Here is a 19,154-nt window from a genome sequence, read left to right as displayed (position 1 = left end):
CTTTTAAATCTCAACAGGACTCAATTCTAGTATTTTAGGTATTATGAGCTATATTAAGATGTAAACATTTGTGAGACGGGGTAAGAATGCTAAAACAATATTGCCATGAGCAGAAGTGTACAATATTGTGTAAAAGACAAATAAACAAGCAAGCTTTTATATAACTCAGCTTCTCAACGCCATATTAAATATACTTTTCACTGTGTTCATATTTATGTGGCAGTTTTGTTCAATTTATCTTGAATTTACAATATTTCTGCGATCATAACATTAGTCAGCAGATGGCGGTAATAAACGCTAGCCAAACGGAACCTTTGTTCGTTAGTATGTGTTGCTCTGGGGGCGATTTAGAAAGAGGTACGCTTTTATTGTTGCACCAAAAGCAAAGGTAATCCAAACTTTACTTTTACATGCTTGTACTAAAAGTCACTCTTTACAAATCGGACATTTGTTGTTTGCTATGACATGGCGCTAAGCTAACGTTAGCTGCTTTGTCATTTTGATGCCAACGTCTTCGTTTTTTGTTGCATAATAAATGAACAGTGACACGTATTGGTGTACTATACTCACTTTGTCAGTGGCGGTCAGGAGACAAGCATGAACGTGAACCAGGGGACCGTGGGCAGCGACCCGGTCATTTTGGCCACGGCCGGTTATGACCACACAGTCCGCTTTTGGCAGGCCCACAGCGGGATCTGCACCCGGACAGTCCAGCACCAGGACTCTGTATCCTTAAATTGGTTATCACACTTCCGGTTGAACAAGATGCAGTATTGTGGTTATTTGTATCTCCTTTTTATTGTACTTTTATGTTCAGAAATGCTTCTTCATTTCTTTAATATTATTTTGTTGCCAGCAAGTGAATTCACTTGAAGTAACACCTGACAGGAGTATGATTGCAGCTGCAGGTTGGTAACTTTTAAAACCGACTTGTTATATGGGCATGTCGTGGATAAAACATGATCTTCCCTTTTTAAGGTTACCAGCATATCCGCATGTACGATCTGAACTCCAACAATCCCAACCCAGTGATTAACTATGACGGCGTTAGCAAAAACATCACCTCTGTGGGCTTCCACGAAGATGGACGCTGGATGTACACAGGTGGAGAAGATTGCATGGCTCGAATCTGGGACCTGAGGTACTCCATTTCCAGATAACTAAACTGTAAGGAGAGTCTGTCTCTAATTTAAGATAAAAGAGTATAACGAGAGACATAATTGCAGTAAATGTTTGTGTAAAAATGGTCAGAATGAAAATAAGAAAAGAAAATAATGTATCAAACAGATCACGCAATCTACAGTGTCAGAGAATTTTCCAGGTCAACGCGCCCATCAACTGTGTGTGCCTGCATCCGAACCAGGTAAGATGTTGACCTTTGCTACAGTCAAACACAATATGTATCGATATTGCTTTTGGTCAACGTTAAATGCATGTTTTCAGGCAGAGCTAATTGTCGGGGACCAGAGCGGAGTGATTCATATTTGGGATCTGAAAACGGACCACAACGAGCAGCTCATTCCCGAGCCAGAGGTGTCGGTCAACGCGGTTCACATCGATCCTGATGCCAGTTACATGGCAGCAGTCAACAGCTCGGTGAGGTTACTCAACATATTTGTTTTTGTATTTCAAAAATCTCTACGGATGTGGAATAAGCAGTGCGCTTGGAACTTTAATCCATCAGGGTAACTGTTATGTGTGGAACCTGGCGGGAGGTATGGGAGACGAGGTGACGCAGCTTATTCCCAAAACCAAAATCCCCGCTCACAAACGCTACTCTCTACGCTGCAAGTTTAGCCCTGATTCCACGTGAGTCTTGAACCCACAGCCTCCCTATTGAAGCATCGAATAAGTGTCGCCGACGCGGATGACGTTGTTGTCGTCATCAGCCTGCTGGCCACCTGCTCAGCGGATCAGACCTGCAAGATCTGGAGGACATCCAACTTCTCTCTGATGACTGAGCTGAGCATCAAGAGCAACAATCCTGGGGAGACATCTAGAGGCTGGATGTGGGACTGCGCCTTCTCCGGGGACTCGCAGTACATTGTCACGGGTGCATGAGTTTTTAATAATTATGAATTTAACATATTTTCTGATTATATTGTGAATATTGTAAATGTTAATTGAATTGCGTGGTTTCCTCGCAGCTTCCTCTGACAACTTGGCTCGTCTGTGGTGTGTGGAAACCGGCGAGATCAAGAGAGAATACAGCGGCCATCAGAAGGCTGTGGTGTGTCTGGCCTTTAATGACAGTGTGCTGAGCTGAGGATGAAGATGATGATGATGATAAGGACTGAGTAACATAGAAAAAGAACTCCAGTTACAGATAACAATAATCCCTCTTTGGGGTTTGTGATAGTTTTTTTCCTGTGAAGTGATATTGTCAAGGTAAAAAAAAATCCGCTAGCCTAAAGACGGTATTCTGATTAATATTGTTTGTTGGAATATGACGTAAGTAGCAAAATCCATTCATTTTTATTTATCCCAAGGCGGCCATTTTGTCACTTGCCGTCAACTGAAAATGACATCACAGTTGCTCATGTAACGACCAATCATGGCTCACCTGTTAGCTTGTAAATGTCACGTGCTCAAGCTAAAAAAAAATAAACAGGTGAGCCATGATTGGTCGTTACCTGAGCAACTGCGATGTCATTTTCAGTTGATGACAAAATGGCCGCCCTTGGGATAAATAAAAATGAATGGATTTTGCTGCTTACATCATATTCCACAAACACTATTAATCAGAATGCCGTGTTCAGATTATTGGAGGCGCATAGAACAGTTTGTAAAGAACATTTTTGACCTGACTTCCTCTTTAAATGTATGTCTCAAGTTTAATTAATTCATTTATTGTAATAAATTAATTTTGTGTTGTTTTGAGGGAAAATAAATTTGAAGTCACATTCCAGAGTTGTGGTCCTTCATTGAGAGGCAAGAAGAGCCCAATGTTTTCCTTCTTTTTTATTATTATTTTTTAAAAATTGACCAACACTGACATTACAATGGTTATCGGTACAAATGTGGAGCAGATGTCACCAAGGAGGCTTCTAAGCATGAATTGGGGTAATTCTCTCAAATGTACTGACAGCATTGGCCTACAATCGTGTTCATAGAACTAAAAAAAAAAAAAGGTCTTCCTCCTAATCTTTTGTGGAGATGATTGGTAGAGATACTAGAGAGTCACTCTGGTAGGTAGTAAAAACAAACAGACACACAGATGTTATTAGGAAAGCAAATGTCTATGCAGAAATAGACTAGCCTCTGTTTGCCCGGCCCTAAGAAAAACAGAAAGCAAAACTTGTAAAACAACTCGAAAATGCTAACAGTATTCAGATATGTGTCATTTTTGCACATGTTACCTTCAGCCCTCTTGGTCCAGTGTATGGACCTATCCTGACACAGAAGCTTCAGAGACTCCCCCAAGGTGGAGACATCTGTCTGACTAGCAGACAAGACCCCCAAGTACTCCGTGTACCTCTGGGTCTCGTTCACAAACAGCTGGAACTGACTCTGCTAGAGACAAAACAAGAACGTGAACATAATATTAAGCTAACACGATCATATGAGCTAACTTGAAATGCAGCAAAATACTCTGCTCGAATTGCCAAATGACAACTAACTGCAAGTCAAGGCGGGCAGTATTTCACTCCAAAGGAGAAGTCTTAAAATCTAAAAAGCCCCCCACACACAGTGAGGCTATTGTATCTGCTGCAGTCTCCTGTAAGAAGAGCCCGGGCTGCAGGGATCACATGTTCTGAGGAATCCAGCAGGAGAGGGGAGACTTTTAAAGGATCTTCTTCATCCCTCTGTGTAGATTCGGCAGTCATGCAGAACCGCACTTTGAATGCAGAAGTATCAAGGATGAAGACATTTTGGACAATTCTACACTCTAAAAACAGCTGGGCCAAAAATAACCCAAAATTGGGTCAAGAATGGATCAACTCAACTTTTCTAGTTAAACAACATAAAAAGTTGGGTCAAATGAAATGAATAACCCACAAAACAACCCAAAAACTGTGTTACTCATTTAATTTGACCCAACTTTCTGATGTATTTAGCCACTAAAGTTGGTTCAAATTAAATGAACACAAATCAAACCATTTTTGGGGTTGTTTTGTGAGTTATTCATTTGACCCAACTTCATGGGTTCGTTGAATAACTCAACTGAATTGGGTCAAAAATGAACAGACTCAACTTTTGAGGTAAGTCTCCCCAAATGTTGGGTTAAATTAAATTAATAACCCATAAATAAACCCAATTTTTGGTTTGTTTGTTTTAAAATTAACGACCCACAAAACAACCCAAAAACCGTGTTATTTTGTGGGTTATTTATTTGTCCCAGCTTTCTGATGTGTTTAGCCACAAAAGTTGGGTCAAATTAAATTAATAATCAAATTTTGGGGTTGTTTTGCAAGTTATCCATTTGACCCAACCTTTTTGGGTTAGTTGAATAGCCCAATTGATTTGACAAAAAAATTAACCAATCCAACTTTTGAGGTATTTATCCCCAAATGTTGGGTTGAATTAAATCAATAACCCACAAATAAACCCAATTTTTGGTTAACTTTGTGTTATTTATTTGACCTTGGGTTGTTTTGTGGGTTTTTCATATGACCCAATGTTTTGGGTTAGCTGAACAACCCAAAATGTTGAGTCGGTCCCTTTTTTAACCCAAATGTTTTTAGAGAGTATGCTTGCTACCTTGTGTACCGATGCTCGAAGAACTGATTGCACGTTCTCGTAGTCTGATGTCTCCATGGTCCAAACGAAGCAGCTCTCCTGATGGACTGGCTGGTAACATATCAAGCCCTAAAATTGAAGAGAATTTGATCACTTTGCCTCCATTGTAGCTCGTTAATGACTAATGTTGAGGACGTACATGTTTAATGTCAAAGAGCACAGTGGATGTTTGATTCGCCCCCGTGGTCACAGAAAAGGTCACTCGGTCGTTTTGCTGGTCTACGACTGCAGAATGGTTGAGAAGCAGGACCCCAGTCGGGTCTGGAGCGGTGAACCGGACAGCCTGTGAGGGCTAACAGAAAAGATGAGGGTGATGATAAAAAAAAAAAATGGAGAAATATGATAGGCCAAACCTGCAAGTGTTGATAAGGAAGTCCAAGGTGTCCAGTCAAACCCAGAGCCAGGATGATCAGGAGCAGGGAAGCTGAGAAGCTTATACAGAGGGCTTTTTTGAGGATGTGGTGAGAATCCGAGGAGCCGCTCTTCTAAAGAGACACAGCAGAACCGCTGATTCAAGTTCAATATGAAGAAGCAGAAAAATCCCGCTTACCATGCAGCATCCTCCTTCCAGAGTTCCTTCTGGAAGATTCCAACACCTCAGCATCCTGTGTCCCATCATGGCTCCTCACACGGTCTGCTCCCTTCTCCAACGCCAGCAATTGGGAGCTGCGCTCATGACAAATGCTCGCCCCAGATCCGACTCACCTGGCTCGCTTTCTCTCTTCATCCCGAGAGACCTCCCACTTCCCGCCCCTCCTCATCTTCAATTCTCAAATCACCTGAACTTTTACCAAAGAGATTGTTTTCATGCCTTTGACCTATAAGGGGAACCTATTACATTTTGGTGTGGCTCCACCGGCCGAGTTCCTTCCTGCAATCTTTTTGGACTCCACACACACTTGGCAGCCCGACCTCAGTCCAGACAATAGACAAAGGCATAAAAGCAGCAGCGGCATGGAAGGCATCTCTCAGCATGTGAGAGGTAATATGCAACTCTTAAGTACTCCCCCCCCAAGATGAAAACACATGGTGACTTCACAAAAACAAAAGCTAACTAACATGAGGCTGCATGGAGTTGGTGTAAAGAGATTGTTTTAATCATCAGCAGTACGTGTTGTGTCGATGTTCCACAGGGTTCAATTTTAGGACCACTGGTGTTATTGTATTACTGATTTTTACACCACGTACAACACTTTGAATGCAACAGTTGAGAATGTCAACATTTGCGTAATACCCAAAGCACCCAAGTCATTTTACTCTGCTTGTTTTCAAATTTGTTGTTTTTCTGAAAATGTTCAAAATATGACCTATAGGAAACTATTAGGCTAAAAAAAATGCACATGTAATTTGTATTTTGCTGCTTGTTATTCGTTCTGTCTGTTTGAAAACTGTTGCAAACATGACTCAAGTCATAATGGAGCTCACTTTCTTCCTTTAATTGCACTGTTGGTTGCCAAAACTAAGGTATATTTCATCACAAAGATACACTTAAAATACACTGTATATAAATGGCTGCAGAATTTACAGAAAATAACTGGTGAAAAAATGTGCCAGATGATTATTGTAAAATCTCAGTTATACTGTAAAAATCAATTACAGCATATTGCTGTAGTTTTTTTATTTATTACTGTATATAAATTAGTTATGTACTGCAATCCTTAGTTTATATAGACTAAAACATTTATTTTTTTATTTATATTTACAGCTTTCAGTGACTGCAGAACTTACACTGGGCAAAAAAACACTTGCCAGCTAATTATTGTAAAATCTCAGTTAATTACTGTAAAAATCTATTACAGCATATTACTGTAATTTGTATTTTATATAACGTACAGTTACTGTAATCCTTAGTTTATATACAGTAAAGAATGTTTAAAAAAATACAGCACATTACTGTAATTTTTTACTGTATATAAATAAGTTACTTAAATGTAATCCTTAGTTTACTGTATATGCAGTACAATTTTTTACAGTAATTAACAGATTTTACAATATTTCTTTTCTAAAAAAATAAATAAATTACAATTACTGTAATCCTTAGCTTATATATACAGTAAAATGTTTAAAAAAATAAATATAAATAAAAATGCAGTAATGTGCTGGGAATAGATTTTTTACAGTAATTAACAGATTTAATTGTGGCATATACCCCAGACTAATGGGGTGTATGCCACGGAGGAGGTGGGACTTCCGACTTTCACACATCAGCTTTTGTTTCCGGTTCCGGTTCCCGACGTGTGGGCCACGTCCCAGCTTCCGTCTTTGTGCCCCTCGGTTGCGCGTTCCGGTCGACGGGTGCGAGTGTATCGTGTCTGTCTCAGTTGTCCGAAGCATTTTAGAGAGATGAGACGCTCTGCGCGCTCCCGCAGATGGCCGCACCCCAACGCCTGCGCGGTTGGGGGCGCAGGGGTGGGGGTGCGAGAGTTGGAACGCGGCCATCTACCTCATTAGCTGGCAACTTATTTACATTCTTAAATTCTACAGTCAATTGTTTACAGTGTAGACATTTATCTCGATATACTGTGTGGTGCTTGTCTGTATTCTTGACACTGATACACTGAGATTATATGACATTACAATACTTTAAAAAAATACACTCATTTGTAACTTTCGAAAATAAACCAGTACAAGTTTAGCATACCATAGTTTGATGCAATAGCCCAGAACGCTTTCAATAATACTCCTTTAAATATAACATATACATTTGTGTAGAGCTCGGAATCAAATTAATAACTACCTAAGAGTTACTGTATCTTGCTAAAATAAATTAGTTAGCATTTCCTTTAATAATCTGATTTGATGCTAAGGCACAAGCTTATTTTCAGTGGTTCAAATAGCACCTGTAAATGAACGACTCATCAATGCTTGGTTGTGACATTATCATAAAAGATGATAAATCATTAATATAACCTTGACAACTGGAAGAAGGTGGACCCTAGGTGACCCCAAAAATCCTTACAGTCTCATCCCTGCAGGGCCGGGAGCAGGTCGGCAATGCTCTCCACGTAATAATCCGGCACCATCCCCCGGCGCTCCGGGCAGCCGCTCTTCTGATTGGCCTCGGCTTCAGCTGCCGTACTGACCCCGGTGAGGGTGAGGAGAGTCTTGAGGCCGCAGTTGGAACCCAGCAGGATGTCCGTGTCCAGGCGGTCGCCCACCATCAGGCAGCGGCCGGGCTCTAAGCCAAACTTTGAGGCCACGCAATCGAACATGAAGTGGCTGGGCTTGCCCACCGTCGCCGCCTGCCGCTGGGCTGCCGTCTCGACCGCTTGCAGGAGACAGCCTGTACCTGAGACATCATCAAATGAGGGTGATTTGGTGGCACACCAGTTGTTCTTTGACACTAAAATGCCACAAGATGGCGCCAAAGTAATACTTTGTTATATTAACCCTGGAGAACCCAAGAACCCTTTTCAATTTTAACCCTTGTTTTTTGAACTAGCTCAGAGTTGCTAATTTATCAAAAATATATATATAAAACATACTCCTAGGCATTCTGCAACATATGAAATAGATTAACAAAAAAAACACAATTTTACCATCTGATGGTTTGCTGAGAAGATGGTTTTGTTTGGATTGATTTCCAGCTCAACAAAACAGCATGTTGCCAGCCATCTTGTTACCACCACTCTGGCTCATGTAAGTGCAATATTCATCCACTAGATGGCCTCATGCAGGGGTCAGAAGTAGCACTCTGGACTTTTGAAGTTAAATTTGTTAAAAAAAAAATAGTCTTTGTTATTTGAGTAGCAGAATTTATAGGGGCCAAATTTGACCCCGTAGGTTCTCCAGGGTTAAAAGTTTCACAACCACTGGCCAAAAATGTGTACCCCGATTTCCTCCTTACCTGGGACGGCCGTGCCCCCCTCCAAAGGCAGCCTGGTGTCTCTGTTGGTGCCCACAAACAAACAGTCCGTCCGGGTGAGGTACTGCAAGGCTCTGTTCAGCTTCATGTAGCTGAAATGCTCATCAAACCCGACCAGCACCGCCTTCACGTCCGGTTCCAGGGGCACGTTGGCCCAGTCTGTCTGCTTTCCGAAGACGTGGTCAGGTCCCAATCCGGTCTGCTGGATGCCAACCGCCTCCAGCTCCTGCTTCATTGCGTTGCTGCCGATCAGGTAGACTTTGCCCTGCAGCTTGCACACCGTCTTCAGGTACATGGCGGAGCAATACGCAGTCCCAAACACCTCCTCCTCGGTCGCCTCGAAGCCCAGGGTGGACATTTTGTCCACGTACATCTTTCTCGTCTTGGTGCTGTTGTTAGTTACAAAAAAGACGTTCTTTCCGTGTTCCTTGAGCAGCTTGATGACTTGAGGCGCACCGGGGACGGCCTGGTCCCCCCTCCAGATGACGCCGTCGCAGTCAAACAGGACGCTGTCCACAGAATCCAGCAGCTGCTTCGCCAACCCGACGTTTAGTCGTACGCATTTGGACCCGGCCATGAGGAGACAAGATGAGCCTAAGTGTTAAAAATAAACAGGCTATACTTGTAGTTGCGCAAACGACGAGTGCTCGCTTTCTGGACCAGGAAATGTCCCTCGCGTACTACACACAATGGGTTACAACTCGGGTGCAAGTTATAACATGCCCACAAGTCAGACTTAATGGAATAAAAAGAGTTGACTTGTATAAAACAGCAATTGCATCAAACCTGACCTTCTCGTGAGCGATGTTCTGACTGTAGTTGCGAGTTACTTCCGCACCGGCTTAAAGAGACAGGCCACACAGAAGCCACGCCCACATCCGGTATTGCACAGTAAAGGCAGCACAAATATTAACATTGCACACATACATTATTATGCACAATACTCTATATTGGGTGTTGTGGCAACATACTTGTACATAAATAACACAATGCAATAATTTTTATTACAAATGTAATCCATTTCATAAAAAAAATTAAATAAAATTCAAAAAAATTAAGGCATACTCATCCAATTAAGGCAATATATTAGAAAAATGTTTTAGAGAGAAATCCCCTCACACATTACAAAAAAAATCCCTTAAAAAATAAATAAGAGTAATTATTGGTTCAATGACGATAACAATCCAGTGTTTGTTCTTTTTAGGGGCCTTTTCCCATCTGTGTGGGGGACTCGTAGTTGATTGTATGTCACAGTGACAATCTTCTAACTGCTTTTTTTCCCAACAGGTTGTCGAGGAAAAAATACCTCTCTCAAATTCCGCAGTAACCCTCGGCTGTAGTAGTTACTTTTGGAGCCGTGAGATGACGTGCAAGAGAAATGGTCGGCTGAGGAAATGGGTTGGCAGTGTTGACAAGCATAGCCGCGATTTCTGTACCACTCGTTGGATGTCTGATTGATGAGCGCTAAGAATAAATGGAACAGTGTGTAACCGGCTAACAGCAAGAAGACAAAGACGACGAAGCCCAGCATGAAGACAATTCGGGGGAAGGTCATGAACAGATGCTGCAAAGGGAAAAAAAAGCGTTCAACATTTCAAGATGAAATAAGGCTATTGAGTGAGATTACATTTTGTTACACTGTAAAATACATCTTATTTTATTTTATTTTATTTTTTTTACAGTGTATATTTACTGCTTTTACCTGTATGATAAATTGCGGCCCAGCTTGCTGCTGCTGGCCGTAATCATCAATGTACATTGCCCACAGGAGACCCGTCTGCAGCACAATATCAAGCAGCATGTTGGCGGTCAGGATGGCGACGTTGGCCGCCATAGCGCACACGCTCAACAAATAGAGCAGGAAGTAACGGATGTTGTAAGCGCCGATGCAGTTGTTGACCCAGATGCAATGGTGGTCGAAACGCTGGACGCACCGGTTGCACACCCCTGAAATACAAAGACAGAAAAGAAAGAACGGAATCTAAGCCATGGATGCAAACAATCAGAAATGATAAGATCCAAACACAGTCGATGATAAACCCACGGGGGGAGAGAATAACTTGCACAACGGAAACAAAGAACTCACTGCAGTGCTTGGAGCGGGCAGGTTTGATAAGATGACATGTTGGGCAAGAGATGCCCGGGAAAAACAGCCTCTTGTCGTATGGATACATATGCAACTGCCTGGCGTGTTTTTTCTTTATCACAGTGCCTGTGAGATGGTTTCAAAAGCAAAAAGGGTTGAGAGTGAAATGAACAAATAACAACCTGAACATGTAGTCAACAAAAAGATACCTGGATCTATTTTAATGCAACGGTAGAATAAGACAGTCTTGACTGTAAGTAGGATGTAAGGCACACACAGGGTGATTAGAGACGTGCCCATCTCGAGGCAATAACCAAAAACCTCATAGGTGAACTCCGCATATACGGCCCCCTCCAATAGGATGTGCAAATAGATGAAAAAGTTGTTCCTGCAGCAACAAAGACCATCAAGCTTTGTAAAGGGAGTTCTTTTGGGGGGGTCTTTAACGTGAAATTATTAAGTGAATCCATGTACAAACCTTTGATGAAACAACCTGTGAGAGGCCCGCTGTGAACAACGTGTGAGCCATTTTGGAGTAAGTGGTACAATTACCTGTGAGGGAGAAATAATAAATAATGATCATTTCATACGTACCACAACAGCACTCCCCCAGAGTCAGTTTATTAAAATATCAATAGATTCCATATATCTTACCTTTGATGTAGTGTCGAAAATGTAAATTAATGTACTTTGTTGTTGTCCCGAATATTTGCAGACTAAGATGATGCATGTGAGCATCACCACTACGTAGATGGCAAATAAAGTGAGGAAATCCATGTCTCACATGAGTAAACAACCGGTGTTCGCTCAATAACCTCACCACGACGCCGGTGGTATCGCCACTATCAAATGTCTGCAGTCGTTTTGTTCAAACGTGAACAATAAAAGTTGTACAAAAGTCCAAATGTCCGTCACCTAAACTAATAAATTGCACATGTTAACGTCACATTTTACATTTGTTTCCCTTCTGAACACAAGCAGAGGTATTTGAACTATATCGAACAGTAAAGTGCAGTAAAGTTGTGTAGGTAGCGACGCGGTTGGTTACCCGTTTCACGTTGCTACTTCCTGTAAACATTGCTACTTCCGTAGCATCCGTGGCTAGCTAACAGACGTCAGACGATGGGCGGAGCTAAGTGCAGTTGCTCAAATGAAAATGACGACTCATCTTAAAACGTATTATTTACCGGTATGAGTTTAATATTGTGTGTAAATAATAATAATAATAATATATTTTATCATCAAGTTTAAAAATGTAAACAATTAGAAACGAAGCAAAATCAATTTACAATGAAAGCAATGTGTCATATACAGTACTCAACTTTCAACATCTATTTGGTCGTCTTTTATCCTTTCCCCTCATGAATTTAAGTAAAATGTACTAATATAAAATGTATTCATATGCAAACAAAACCTTTATGGAATCATTATTCACAAGTTATCCGTCTACAGTAAACAACAGTAACAGTAAAAAGAACAATATAAAAATTCCAAATATAAGATTAAAACACAGCAAAGTTGTGTATAACAGAAGAACCAAAACAAAATGTTAAAATATATATACCCAAACAAGGTACATGTGCGAATGAAATCCAATCACAATAAGTATAATAATCAGTTATTATTTTTTTCAAAAATCAAAGATTCCTTATTCCTGTGGTTTTAATCTTCATCATATATTTTCTCAACTGTCAGCCTAAACAGGAAGTACTTTTTAGTCACAATATGATCTATTGTTTTCCTATATCTCTGTCATTGACATCCACTGTGAAATAAGGCTACAATACATCACAAGACACCTGCTGGATCCGGTTGCTAACTGGTCCCGGCACTCATATTACAGCTCATGTTTCTGAAAAAAAAAAGAAGAGTCATGTCCATTGATGCTGTCGAAAAAGGTACGAGATGCATGCTTTTTGAAACATTACTTTGTATCTTTTCTTTTATTTGTAAAAATGTCCAACTGATATACTGATATAATGTTCATCTAAAGCTAAATTGCCTGTTATAGCCCGATAGACGGATTGGTTGTCCGGTAATGTGATCATTATCCAAATTGCGTAATATCGAAAATACAAACTTTATTTTTTTGATAAAAAGTTATTATTTTCATTATAATCCCTCAATAGTGAAATTGAACTCACGCCGTGCTTTGTGTTGTGCACCACACAGACGACCGCCAAATCAGAGTGAAAGGGGAAAACAAGCTCTTGAAGGGTCGGTGCCTTGCTCAAGGGCCTAACAGATGAGCTTGCACCTCAAATAAGCAAACCGAAACCAAGCTCTGCGTAAAAGCAATAACATATGTGGGGAGGTGGAGGTAGGGCTACAGATTCGACACATAATCCATCTAATCCTGCAGTCTTAAGTCTTAAAAGGCCCCCGTTGCTTCTCAATGGGACGAGCATTTAGATTTCACACATACGCGTTCCAATTAGTCCTCATCATCAGGCTTCCTTCCTTACATCAACCCAGAGTGATTCTGGGCCAGGAGCAGTCCCTCGGAGAGCCACCTAGCCAAAAGAAGAGGAGGCGGAAAAAGACACAATGGTGTATTTTTAGAAGAATGAGGCCTCACAATACCCTTTTTGGAGAGTGAATTATTAAGACAGCGAAGTGCGCGGGTGCAAGCGTCCCAGTTTTCTGATTAACACTGCGAGCATCTTGGCCCTGGGATGAATCAGGGATGAGACGCAGGAGCAACTCGGCTTGCTTTTCATGCTCATTTGGATGTTTGCACTCCATTTGTGGGACTTTAGGTCAAGGAGGGGGGGATCAGGGTGCAATTTAGTTTTTTTTTGACCCGGAAAGACAAACTGGATCTGCAATTAGCCGCTGAAGATGAAGAAGTTTTTGCAAAACAAAAAAGGGAGACATTCATTGCGGCAGAACAAACGGAGCTCTCGATGTCAATCCAAAGATTTCTGTGAGTGTTTTGTTTTTCTTGTTTTGCATCCCTATTTTTGCAATTCTATTCATACTGGGTCAGAACTATCGTATGACTTCACGTACCCGTCTCCAGTTGTCTCTTGCTAATAATTAGTCAGTGCAAAGACTTCAATGTGTGAGAAATATTTGCAGTGGGAATTTGCCTGCCAGGGTAATGAAGGTCCCGATCTCTGCGAAGACTCAATTTAATTGGCTCATATAGAAGTTGTGAACCAGGTCATGGACCACTGGTGTGTGTCATGGTTCAGAGTGTAGTACAGTTTGAGGCGATAGTAGGAGGGAGCAGTGGATTATTCGATGGACAGATTTTGTGTAATGTCAGTTGATCTGAATGCATCTGTGACTTTGGGTAAGATTTATTTTCCATCTTTTTCTTACTTTTTCACATCAAGTGAATTCTTTCATCCATTTCCAGTCCTCAGCATGCCGACATCCAACCAAGGCTGGCCCGAGGAATTCGGATTCCAGCTCGGGGGGAATGGACCAAGCTACATCCTGTCTGTAGAGGAAGGAAGCAGTGCCCAACTGGCCGGCCTGCAAGCCGGAGACCAAGTGTTGGAAATTGAAGGCCACGATGTATCAATGTTGGGTCCGCAAGCTGTCGTTGCCATCGCGCAAACTCAGAAGAACATCCCGCCCAGCATTGGAGTGGTGTCCCGGATACAGCAGGTTTGACATTTGATGCATTTGTGCTGATTTCTTCTTTACAATCGTGTGTATTCTTGCTTTACAGATGGACATCATACCAGGTCCGGATGGCCGTTTCGGTTTCACCATTGTAGGGGACTGCCCCTTGCTGGTGGAGGACTGCTCACCGTGCTCCCCGGCCGGCCGTGCCGGCTTGAGGGCGGAGGACTGCGTCATGGAGGTCAACGGCATCCCCGTCAGGCATCACGAAATGGCTGCGGCGCTCATCAAGTCCTCCCAGGGGAGGACCTTGCGCTTGGGCGTGCTGGGCCTTGGCGCGAAGCAGAAACGGAGCACCAGCGTGGAGGATAGTCAGATCGGAGGGGAGCCCGCAAGAGTGGATCGGAAATACAAGGCTCTGGAGTTCAACAGGAAGGTCGGTGACGTGACAGGCTATTTTTAGAATTGCACTTCGGGTAAAGTCAAATGATGCTCATTTGGATTGCCATCATCAGGTTGAGCAGATTTTGAGCGACGAGCCTAATGTGAAGGAGAAACTCTTCAGTGTGTTGAAGCAATATGCAGCAGAGAAGGATGTCGACTGGTTGGCCTCAGTCTTGCCTGAAATCCTGATCACTGACGACCAACGAGAGCTCATCTCCAGTATCAGGTGAGGTTTGTACTCATGTTGGGTCTAAAAAGCGCAATATAAAAACTACAAGAAAGTCTTTGTATTGAGAGCATAGTAACGCTAGGTGCTTCTCGTACTGTTCTCATCAACTCATTTGCTCCCAAAAACGTATAAAAACGTTCTATTTTAAATATTGCCATGGTCTCAATTTTTTTTTTTATGCTGGAGCATACAGAAGACTTGATGCAGCTAATGATCTGAATAGGACGCTTAACAATGATAGTTATTACAAAAAACGGCCAGCAGGTGGCAGCAGAGTATAAGAGATCAACCTGCAGGGCCATGTTGCAAAAAAGCTCGTTTCCCCAGTGTTTTAAACAGATTTGCGAATAATGATGAAACTTATCTATATTCTAATGCTAATTGTTGCAAAACGGAAACAGATATAAATATACTTTTTTTTCCTGATGAAAGAATCTTTCTTTTGGTAGGTTCCATGTTTTTATAGGAATAGAACAGAATATTCTGTATGCCTTGCAAAATCAGTCAAAATACAGTCATACAGCCGAGAGCAAAGAGGGTTGCTTCAGTGAAAATGGCTGGGAGTGAATGAGTTAAAGGGAAAATCAACCCCCACAATTTTTTTTGACAATAATATGTTCTATGCAGCCCCACTAGTCTAAATATGTTATTCTGTTTAATATTGCGCTAGTGGAATATGAGTTAAGCAGAAAAATCCAGTTTTTATCCATATGTGGGGCGGCCATTTTGCCACTTGCTGTCGACTGAACATGACATCAATGTTGCTCAGGTAACCAATAACAGCACAGCTTCAGAAAACAGGTGAGCTGTGAAGGATAAAAACGGATGGATTTTGCTTCATAATTCATATTCCAAAAATGTTATTTAATCAGAATGTCATGTTTAGACTAGTATGGCTACATAGAACATATAATTGTCAAGAAATGCTTAAGGTTGACTTCCACTTTAATCATTCATATTTTTTTATTTACAGTGTTCCTTCACATTTTGCAGGTTTCGTGACACCACGCGAAAGGTGAATTTGCGCAAAGTGGAGGTTGTTGTTAATAAATTAAACTTTTAAAATGCAAAATGAAGACTAAATACTGAGCTGCTGATTAGAGGCTGTGTTCAGAAATTAATATCCGCTTATAACTAAAGTTTTTCTTTTTATTTTAAAATGGCTTACCTTAACCAGAATCTAATCAATACAAAAGAAGAAGAAGAAGAAAATCACATTTAACGTCACATTTAAACAACATTGTGTTCCTGAACGGTCTGAGTGAAACGGTGCGCTTGGAGATTATTTCCAAACGCACCCACGATGAGGGAACGAGGATTTTAACTAGTCCGACTTCGAAAGAAGAAATATAGCAAGAAAATACGCAAAATAGGGAGGTAAAACTGCAATAGAAAAAAGTTAAGCTCACAATTAAAAACCCGTGATAGCGTGAAGCCGCAATAACCGACTTGGGAAGCGGTAAGGGAACACAGTATTTGTATTTAATTAATTAATTAATTAATCTACAGGCATTGATTCAAGAAGCGCTTGCTGTTGCTTAGGACTGGATTAACCAATTCACAGCTACTGTGTACACTTTAGGTTTAGGTGGGTTCCATCTGCCACCCAGGTTCAATCCATAGTGACCGCTAAATCGCCTACAGTTTCATTAGTTTCAGTGAATTTGGAGTGCTTTTTTCATTGATTTCTCAGCATGAGGGTGAGAGAGGAGGTAAAGGTTTATTTTGTAAATCTGCAGGAGAGTAAATTATTATGAAAAGATTAGAAATGGATTTTGCCCGACAACATGTTCATTAAAGTCTTAATAGCTTTTTATCGATTTTTTTTTGCAAGGTAAATTGAATTACTCTTCATCATGTTCATCTAATTGGCTCATAATGGATATGCCGGACTGCAAGTCCAACCAATCAGTGCACCCTCGATGTAGGTTTTTAACATTTTTGGACTGGGGTATGATTGGGTTATTTTTTAGATTTGTGAAGCAGTCCATCTGGTGCTTGGAATCACTCCAAATAACCTAAAAAAAATAAAAAATAAAAAAAATTCCAGACAGCCAGAATTACCTGTTTGTCTACTCGCCAAAAGAGACTGCAGTCTTATATTTCCACTCCATCCCCTGACAGCTTGTCCACAGATTGCACTTCCTCCACAAGTGCAGCCAATAGAAGCAGCCAATTATTCTCTTACTACTCTGGCTGCTTACCCACAACTACTACAATACGCTAAGAAGCGTTTCCAGCGTCAAAAGAGCAGTCTGTTTTTTTTTTTTCCCTCACCGATCCGAAGCAATGGTGACATTTTAAGTGATTCTACCTTTAGAATTCAAGATCCATTAAAATCACTTTATTTGTGATAACGAAGGTGCACTCCTACTTAATGCCATCCTTGTGATTTTCCTTTCCACAACTCTCTCACTGAGGGGATATTTATCTTCCTCTCGTTATCCCGCTCCGAGCCCCCACCTCCTCTCTGCGCTCCATCTCCACCTGACACTTGGCGGTGGAGGACCCCCACCAATATCTTTTATCTCACTCAAGAGACGTGGCAATTTAGTCAGGTGTGTTCGTTAAGCGGATTTAGTTTGTAACCATGCGTGAGCGCTAAAACAATGAATTGCCTGGGGTGAGTCCTGTATGTTTTTTTTATCTTTCAAGTGTCTGTATTTGTGTTGTACCTCTGTTTTTATTGTTAGCATTTAGTAAAGCCAGAAAGTGGACATCTGTATTGTTTTGTTTTTTTATTGGTTAACTGAAAAGTGATTTTTTAAGAAAGCAGGTCTGGTTTCTGCTCGGCTGTGCTTCATTGACTGGTGTTGGTAATGATAGTGTTTATGCAGTGGCTGCGGATACTGTTGAAATGCAGCACTGCAAATGTGTCTCAGGGCTTTTTTTTAGTGTCGACAATATAGCTGACACTATGCGAGTTTCAGGATGAAACCACAATATATACGTGCTGTACATACGTGTTTGTCTGTTGGTATTGTGTATTTAATTTAATAGTGCTCTATAATTGACATTATGGTTGTCATTGTCTGTGGCTTCTAATTAAAAAAATAAAATAATCTTTTAACTCATTCACTCCCAGCCATTTTCACTGACGCAACCCACTTCACTCCAGCTGTTTTACTGGATTTTGACTGATTTTGCAAGGCCCGCAGAATATTGTGTTCTATTGCTATAAAAAACATAGAACTTACGAAAAGAAAGATTAAAGTCTCTTCTTTCATCAAGAAAAAAAGTATATTTATATATCTGTTTCCGTTTTGCAGCAATTAGCATTAGAATGTAGCTAAGTTTCATCATTATTCACAAATCTGTTGAAAACACTGGTGAAAACAGCTTGTTGCAACATGGCCCTGGTTGATCTCTTATACTCTGCTGCCACCTGCTGGCCGTTTTGTAATAACTACAATTGCTTTAAGTGTTCTCTTCAGCTCAGAGGTTGCATCAAAGCCTTCTGTATGCTCTAGCATTAAAAAAAACATAAAAACGTAAAAATACGTTTTTGGGACCATTTTGGGGGGGAGCAAATTAGTTAAAATAACTAATTTAGTATTTGGTCCAAAAGGAACTTGCATAATTTTAGTGTTTCAAAGAAATGTATTTGTCTTAATATTTTTTTTACATGTCTAAACAAAAAAACAAATCATTGTCCTAATCGTGAATTCAATTATTACCAAATGAATCGTGATTTATATTTTCTTCATAATCAAGAAGTCCTTAATTAAGTTACCGTATGCTGCAACTTCAGAACCAGGGACAGCAGTATTACAAAATCCAACAAACCAAAAACATAAACAGCTAATTTATTAGCTACGTTAGCTACACAGTGCAAGCTTTGCAGATTTTTAATCAAAGTATTGTTTCCTCAATTGTACGCTTTCATGGTGCTTTGATTTGTCATCTTTCTTTTTTTTTTGCACCAGCAACGTGTCATCAAATTTACAGTTTAGCCTCACTTGCCTGCCCTCACATCTGTAGGCCTTGAAATGAAACGAGGTCTGCTCTTTGTAGTTTTCTGCTCATCATCCTCCCCTTTGGAGAAATACACGGCTGCCTCCCCGCTTGCTTCCTCCGCTACAAGCCGCGATCAGATAATTATAGATTCTCTTTTCTTTATAAATGAGGTCAAATCGGGACACTCGTTTAGTATCCAAGAGGAGAGGGGTGGGGGGCGGGGACTTTTTTTTTTGTGATGAGGCGGCTGTTTCAAC

General features: G+C 40.9%; 5 protein-coding genes and 1 long non-coding RNA gene across 13 annotated transcripts in view; 2 read left to right on the top strand and 4 right to left on the bottom strand.

The window, feature by feature from the left end:
• The window catches only part of LOC144038901 (uncharacterized), a 28,703-nt gene extending 28,011 nt beyond the window's left edge, over positions 1-692 (bottom strand). Inside the window, exon 1 of the long non-coding RNA XR_013289309.1 lies at positions 571-692. This is a non-coding gene — a long non-coding RNA (uncharacterized LOC144038901). The remainder of the gene's footprint in view (positions 1-570) is intronic.
• mlst8 (MTOR associated protein, LST8 homolog (S. cerevisiae)) lies at positions 291-2,908 on the top strand. Its single transcript, XM_077551756.1, has 9 exons — positions 291-388; positions 579-726; positions 857-908; positions 979-1,141; positions 1,288-1,363; positions 1,444-1,596; positions 1,685-1,809; positions 1,890-2,053; positions 2,148-2,908. Exons 1-9 carry the CDS (start codon positions 327-329, stop codon positions 2,264-2,266), a joined length of 1,062 nt encoding a protein of 353 aa, XP_077407882.1. The 5' UTR covers positions 291-326; the 3' UTR covers positions 2,267-2,908.
• Positions 2,909-2,965: 57 nt separating this feature from the next.
• On the bottom strand, positions 2,966-5,434 carry bricd5 (BRICHOS domain containing 5). Of its 4 annotated transcripts, none has more exons than XM_077551360.1 (6): positions 5,291-5,434; positions 5,094-5,225; positions 4,880-5,032; positions 4,702-4,809; positions 3,360-3,513; positions 2,966-3,275 (listed from the first exon to the last, which is right to left on the bottom strand). In XM_077551360.1, the coding sequence occupies exons 1-6, from the start codon at positions 5,357-5,359 to the stop codon at positions 3,181-3,183; spliced, it is 711 nt and encodes a 236-aa protein (XP_077407486.1). In that variant the 5' UTR covers positions 5,360-5,434; the 3' UTR covers positions 2,966-3,180. The 4 variants fall into 4 exon arrangements, with proteins under 4 accessions (XP_077407486.1, XP_077407487.1, XP_077407484.1 ...); XM_077551361.1 differs by having other exon boundaries at positions 3,360-3,510; XM_077551358.1 differs by having other exon boundaries at positions 2,966-3,513.
• A 718-nt stretch (positions 5,435-6,152) lies between these two features.
• Positions 6,153-9,442, bottom strand: pgp (phosphoglycolate phosphatase). Its single transcript, XM_077551450.1, has 3 exons — positions 9,397-9,442; positions 8,588-9,199; positions 6,153-8,029 (listed from the first exon to the last, which is right to left on the bottom strand). The coding sequence occupies exons 2-3, from the start codon at positions 9,180-9,182 to the stop codon at positions 7,704-7,706; spliced, it is 921 nt and encodes a 306-aa protein (XP_077407576.1). The 5' UTR covers positions 9,183-9,199; positions 9,397-9,442; the 3' UTR covers positions 6,153-7,703.
• Positions 9,443-9,587: 145 nt separating this feature from the next.
• zdhhc4 (zDHHC palmitoyltransferase 4) lies at positions 9,588-11,777 on the bottom strand. The gene is made up of 6 exons (XM_077551449.1): positions 11,346-11,777; positions 11,170-11,243; positions 10,901-11,079; positions 10,692-10,817; positions 10,308-10,552; positions 9,588-10,169 (listed from the first exon to the last, which is right to left on the bottom strand). Exons 1-6 carry the CDS (start codon positions 11,466-11,468, stop codon positions 9,870-9,872), a joined length of 1,047 nt encoding a protein of 348 aa, XP_077407575.1. The 5' UTR covers positions 11,469-11,777; the 3' UTR covers positions 9,588-9,869.
• A 1,318-nt stretch (positions 11,778-13,095) lies between these two features.
• Positions 13,096-19,154, top strand: part of grid2ipb (glutamate receptor, ionotropic, delta 2 (Grid2) interacting protein, b) — a 31,568-nt gene continuing 25,509 nt past the window's right edge. For 4 of the 5 annotated variants that reach the window (XM_077551465.1, XM_077551461.1, XM_077551460.1 and 1 more), the window contains exons 1-4: positions 13,096-13,617; positions 14,056-14,309; positions 14,374-14,703; positions 14,783-14,937. In XM_077551465.1, coding sequence (XP_077407591.1) covers positions 13,533-13,617; positions 14,056-14,309; positions 14,374-14,703; positions 14,783-14,937 — 824 coding nt within the window. In that variant the 5' untranslated portion in view covers positions 13,096-13,532. Of the gene's footprint in view, positions 13,618-14,055; positions 14,310-14,373; positions 14,704-14,782; positions 14,938-16,735; positions 17,564-19,154 lie in introns of those variants that run through there. The other variant, XM_077551462.1, reaches the window with a different exon arrangement.

Source organism: Vanacampus margaritifer, chromosome 18 (genome assembly GCF_051991255.1).
Source record: "Vanacampus margaritifer isolate UIUO_Vmar chromosome 18, RoL_Vmar_1.0, whole genome shotgun sequence".
Lineage (NCBI taxonomy): Eukaryota > Metazoa > Chordata > Actinopteri > Syngnathiformes > Syngnathidae > Vanacampus > Vanacampus margaritifer.
The sequence above is the reverse complement of the archived record's forward strand: the minus strand, read 5'-3'. Positions and strand labels throughout refer to the sequence as shown.

What these genes read in the sequence shown, in the direction of transcription:
- mlst8 (XM_077551756.1), top strand. Translation starts at nt 327, where the DNA reads ATGTGTTGCTCTGGGGGCGATTTAGAAAGAGGTACGCTTTTATTGTTG. An exon ending in TTGTTGCACCAAAAGCAAAG is followed by an intron (nt 389 to 578) that starts GTAATCCAAACT and finishes TCACTTTGTCAG; the next exon opens with TGGCGGTCAGGAGACAAGCA. An exon ending in GAGTATGATTGCAGCTGCAG is followed by an intron (nt 909 to 978) that starts GTTGGTAACTTT and finishes TCCCTTTTTAAG; the next exon opens with GTTACCAGCATATCCGCATG.
- bricd5 (XM_077551358.1), bottom strand. Translation starts at nt 5,359, where the DNA reads ATGATGGGACACAGGATGCTGAGGTGTTGGAATCTTCCAGAAGGAACT. An exon ending in TGGAAGGAGGATGCTGCATG is followed by an intron (nt 5,226 to 5,290) that starts GTAAGCGGGATT and finishes GTGTCTCTTTAG; the next exon opens with AAGAGCGGCTCCTCGGATTC. An exon ending in TTCCTTATCAACACTTGCAG is followed by an intron (nt 5,033 to 5,093) that starts GTTTGGCCTATC and finishes CTTTTCTGTTAG; the next exon opens with CCCTCACAGGCTGTCCGGTT.
- pgp (XM_077551450.1), bottom strand. Translation starts at nt 9,182, where the DNA reads ATGGCCGGGTCCAAATGCGTACGACTAAACGTCGGGTTGGCGAAGCAG. An exon ending in GGGGGGCACGGCCGTCCCAG is followed by an intron (nt 8,030 to 8,587) that starts GTAAGGAGGAAA and finishes ATGATGTCTCAG; the next exon opens with GTACAGGCTGTCTCCTGCAA.
- zdhhc4 (XM_077551449.1), bottom strand. Translation starts at nt 11,468, where the DNA reads ATGGATTTCCTCACTTTATTTGCCATCTACGTAGTGGTGATGCTCACA. An exon ending in TTTTCGACACTACATCAAAG is followed by an intron (nt 11,244 to 11,345) that starts GTAAGATATATG and finishes TCTCCCTCACAG; the next exon opens with GTAATTGTACCACTTACTCC. An exon ending in TTGCATTAAAATAGATCCAG is followed by an intron (nt 10,818 to 10,900) that starts GTATCTTTTTGT and finishes ACCATCTCACAG; the next exon opens with GCACTGTGATAAAGAAAAAA.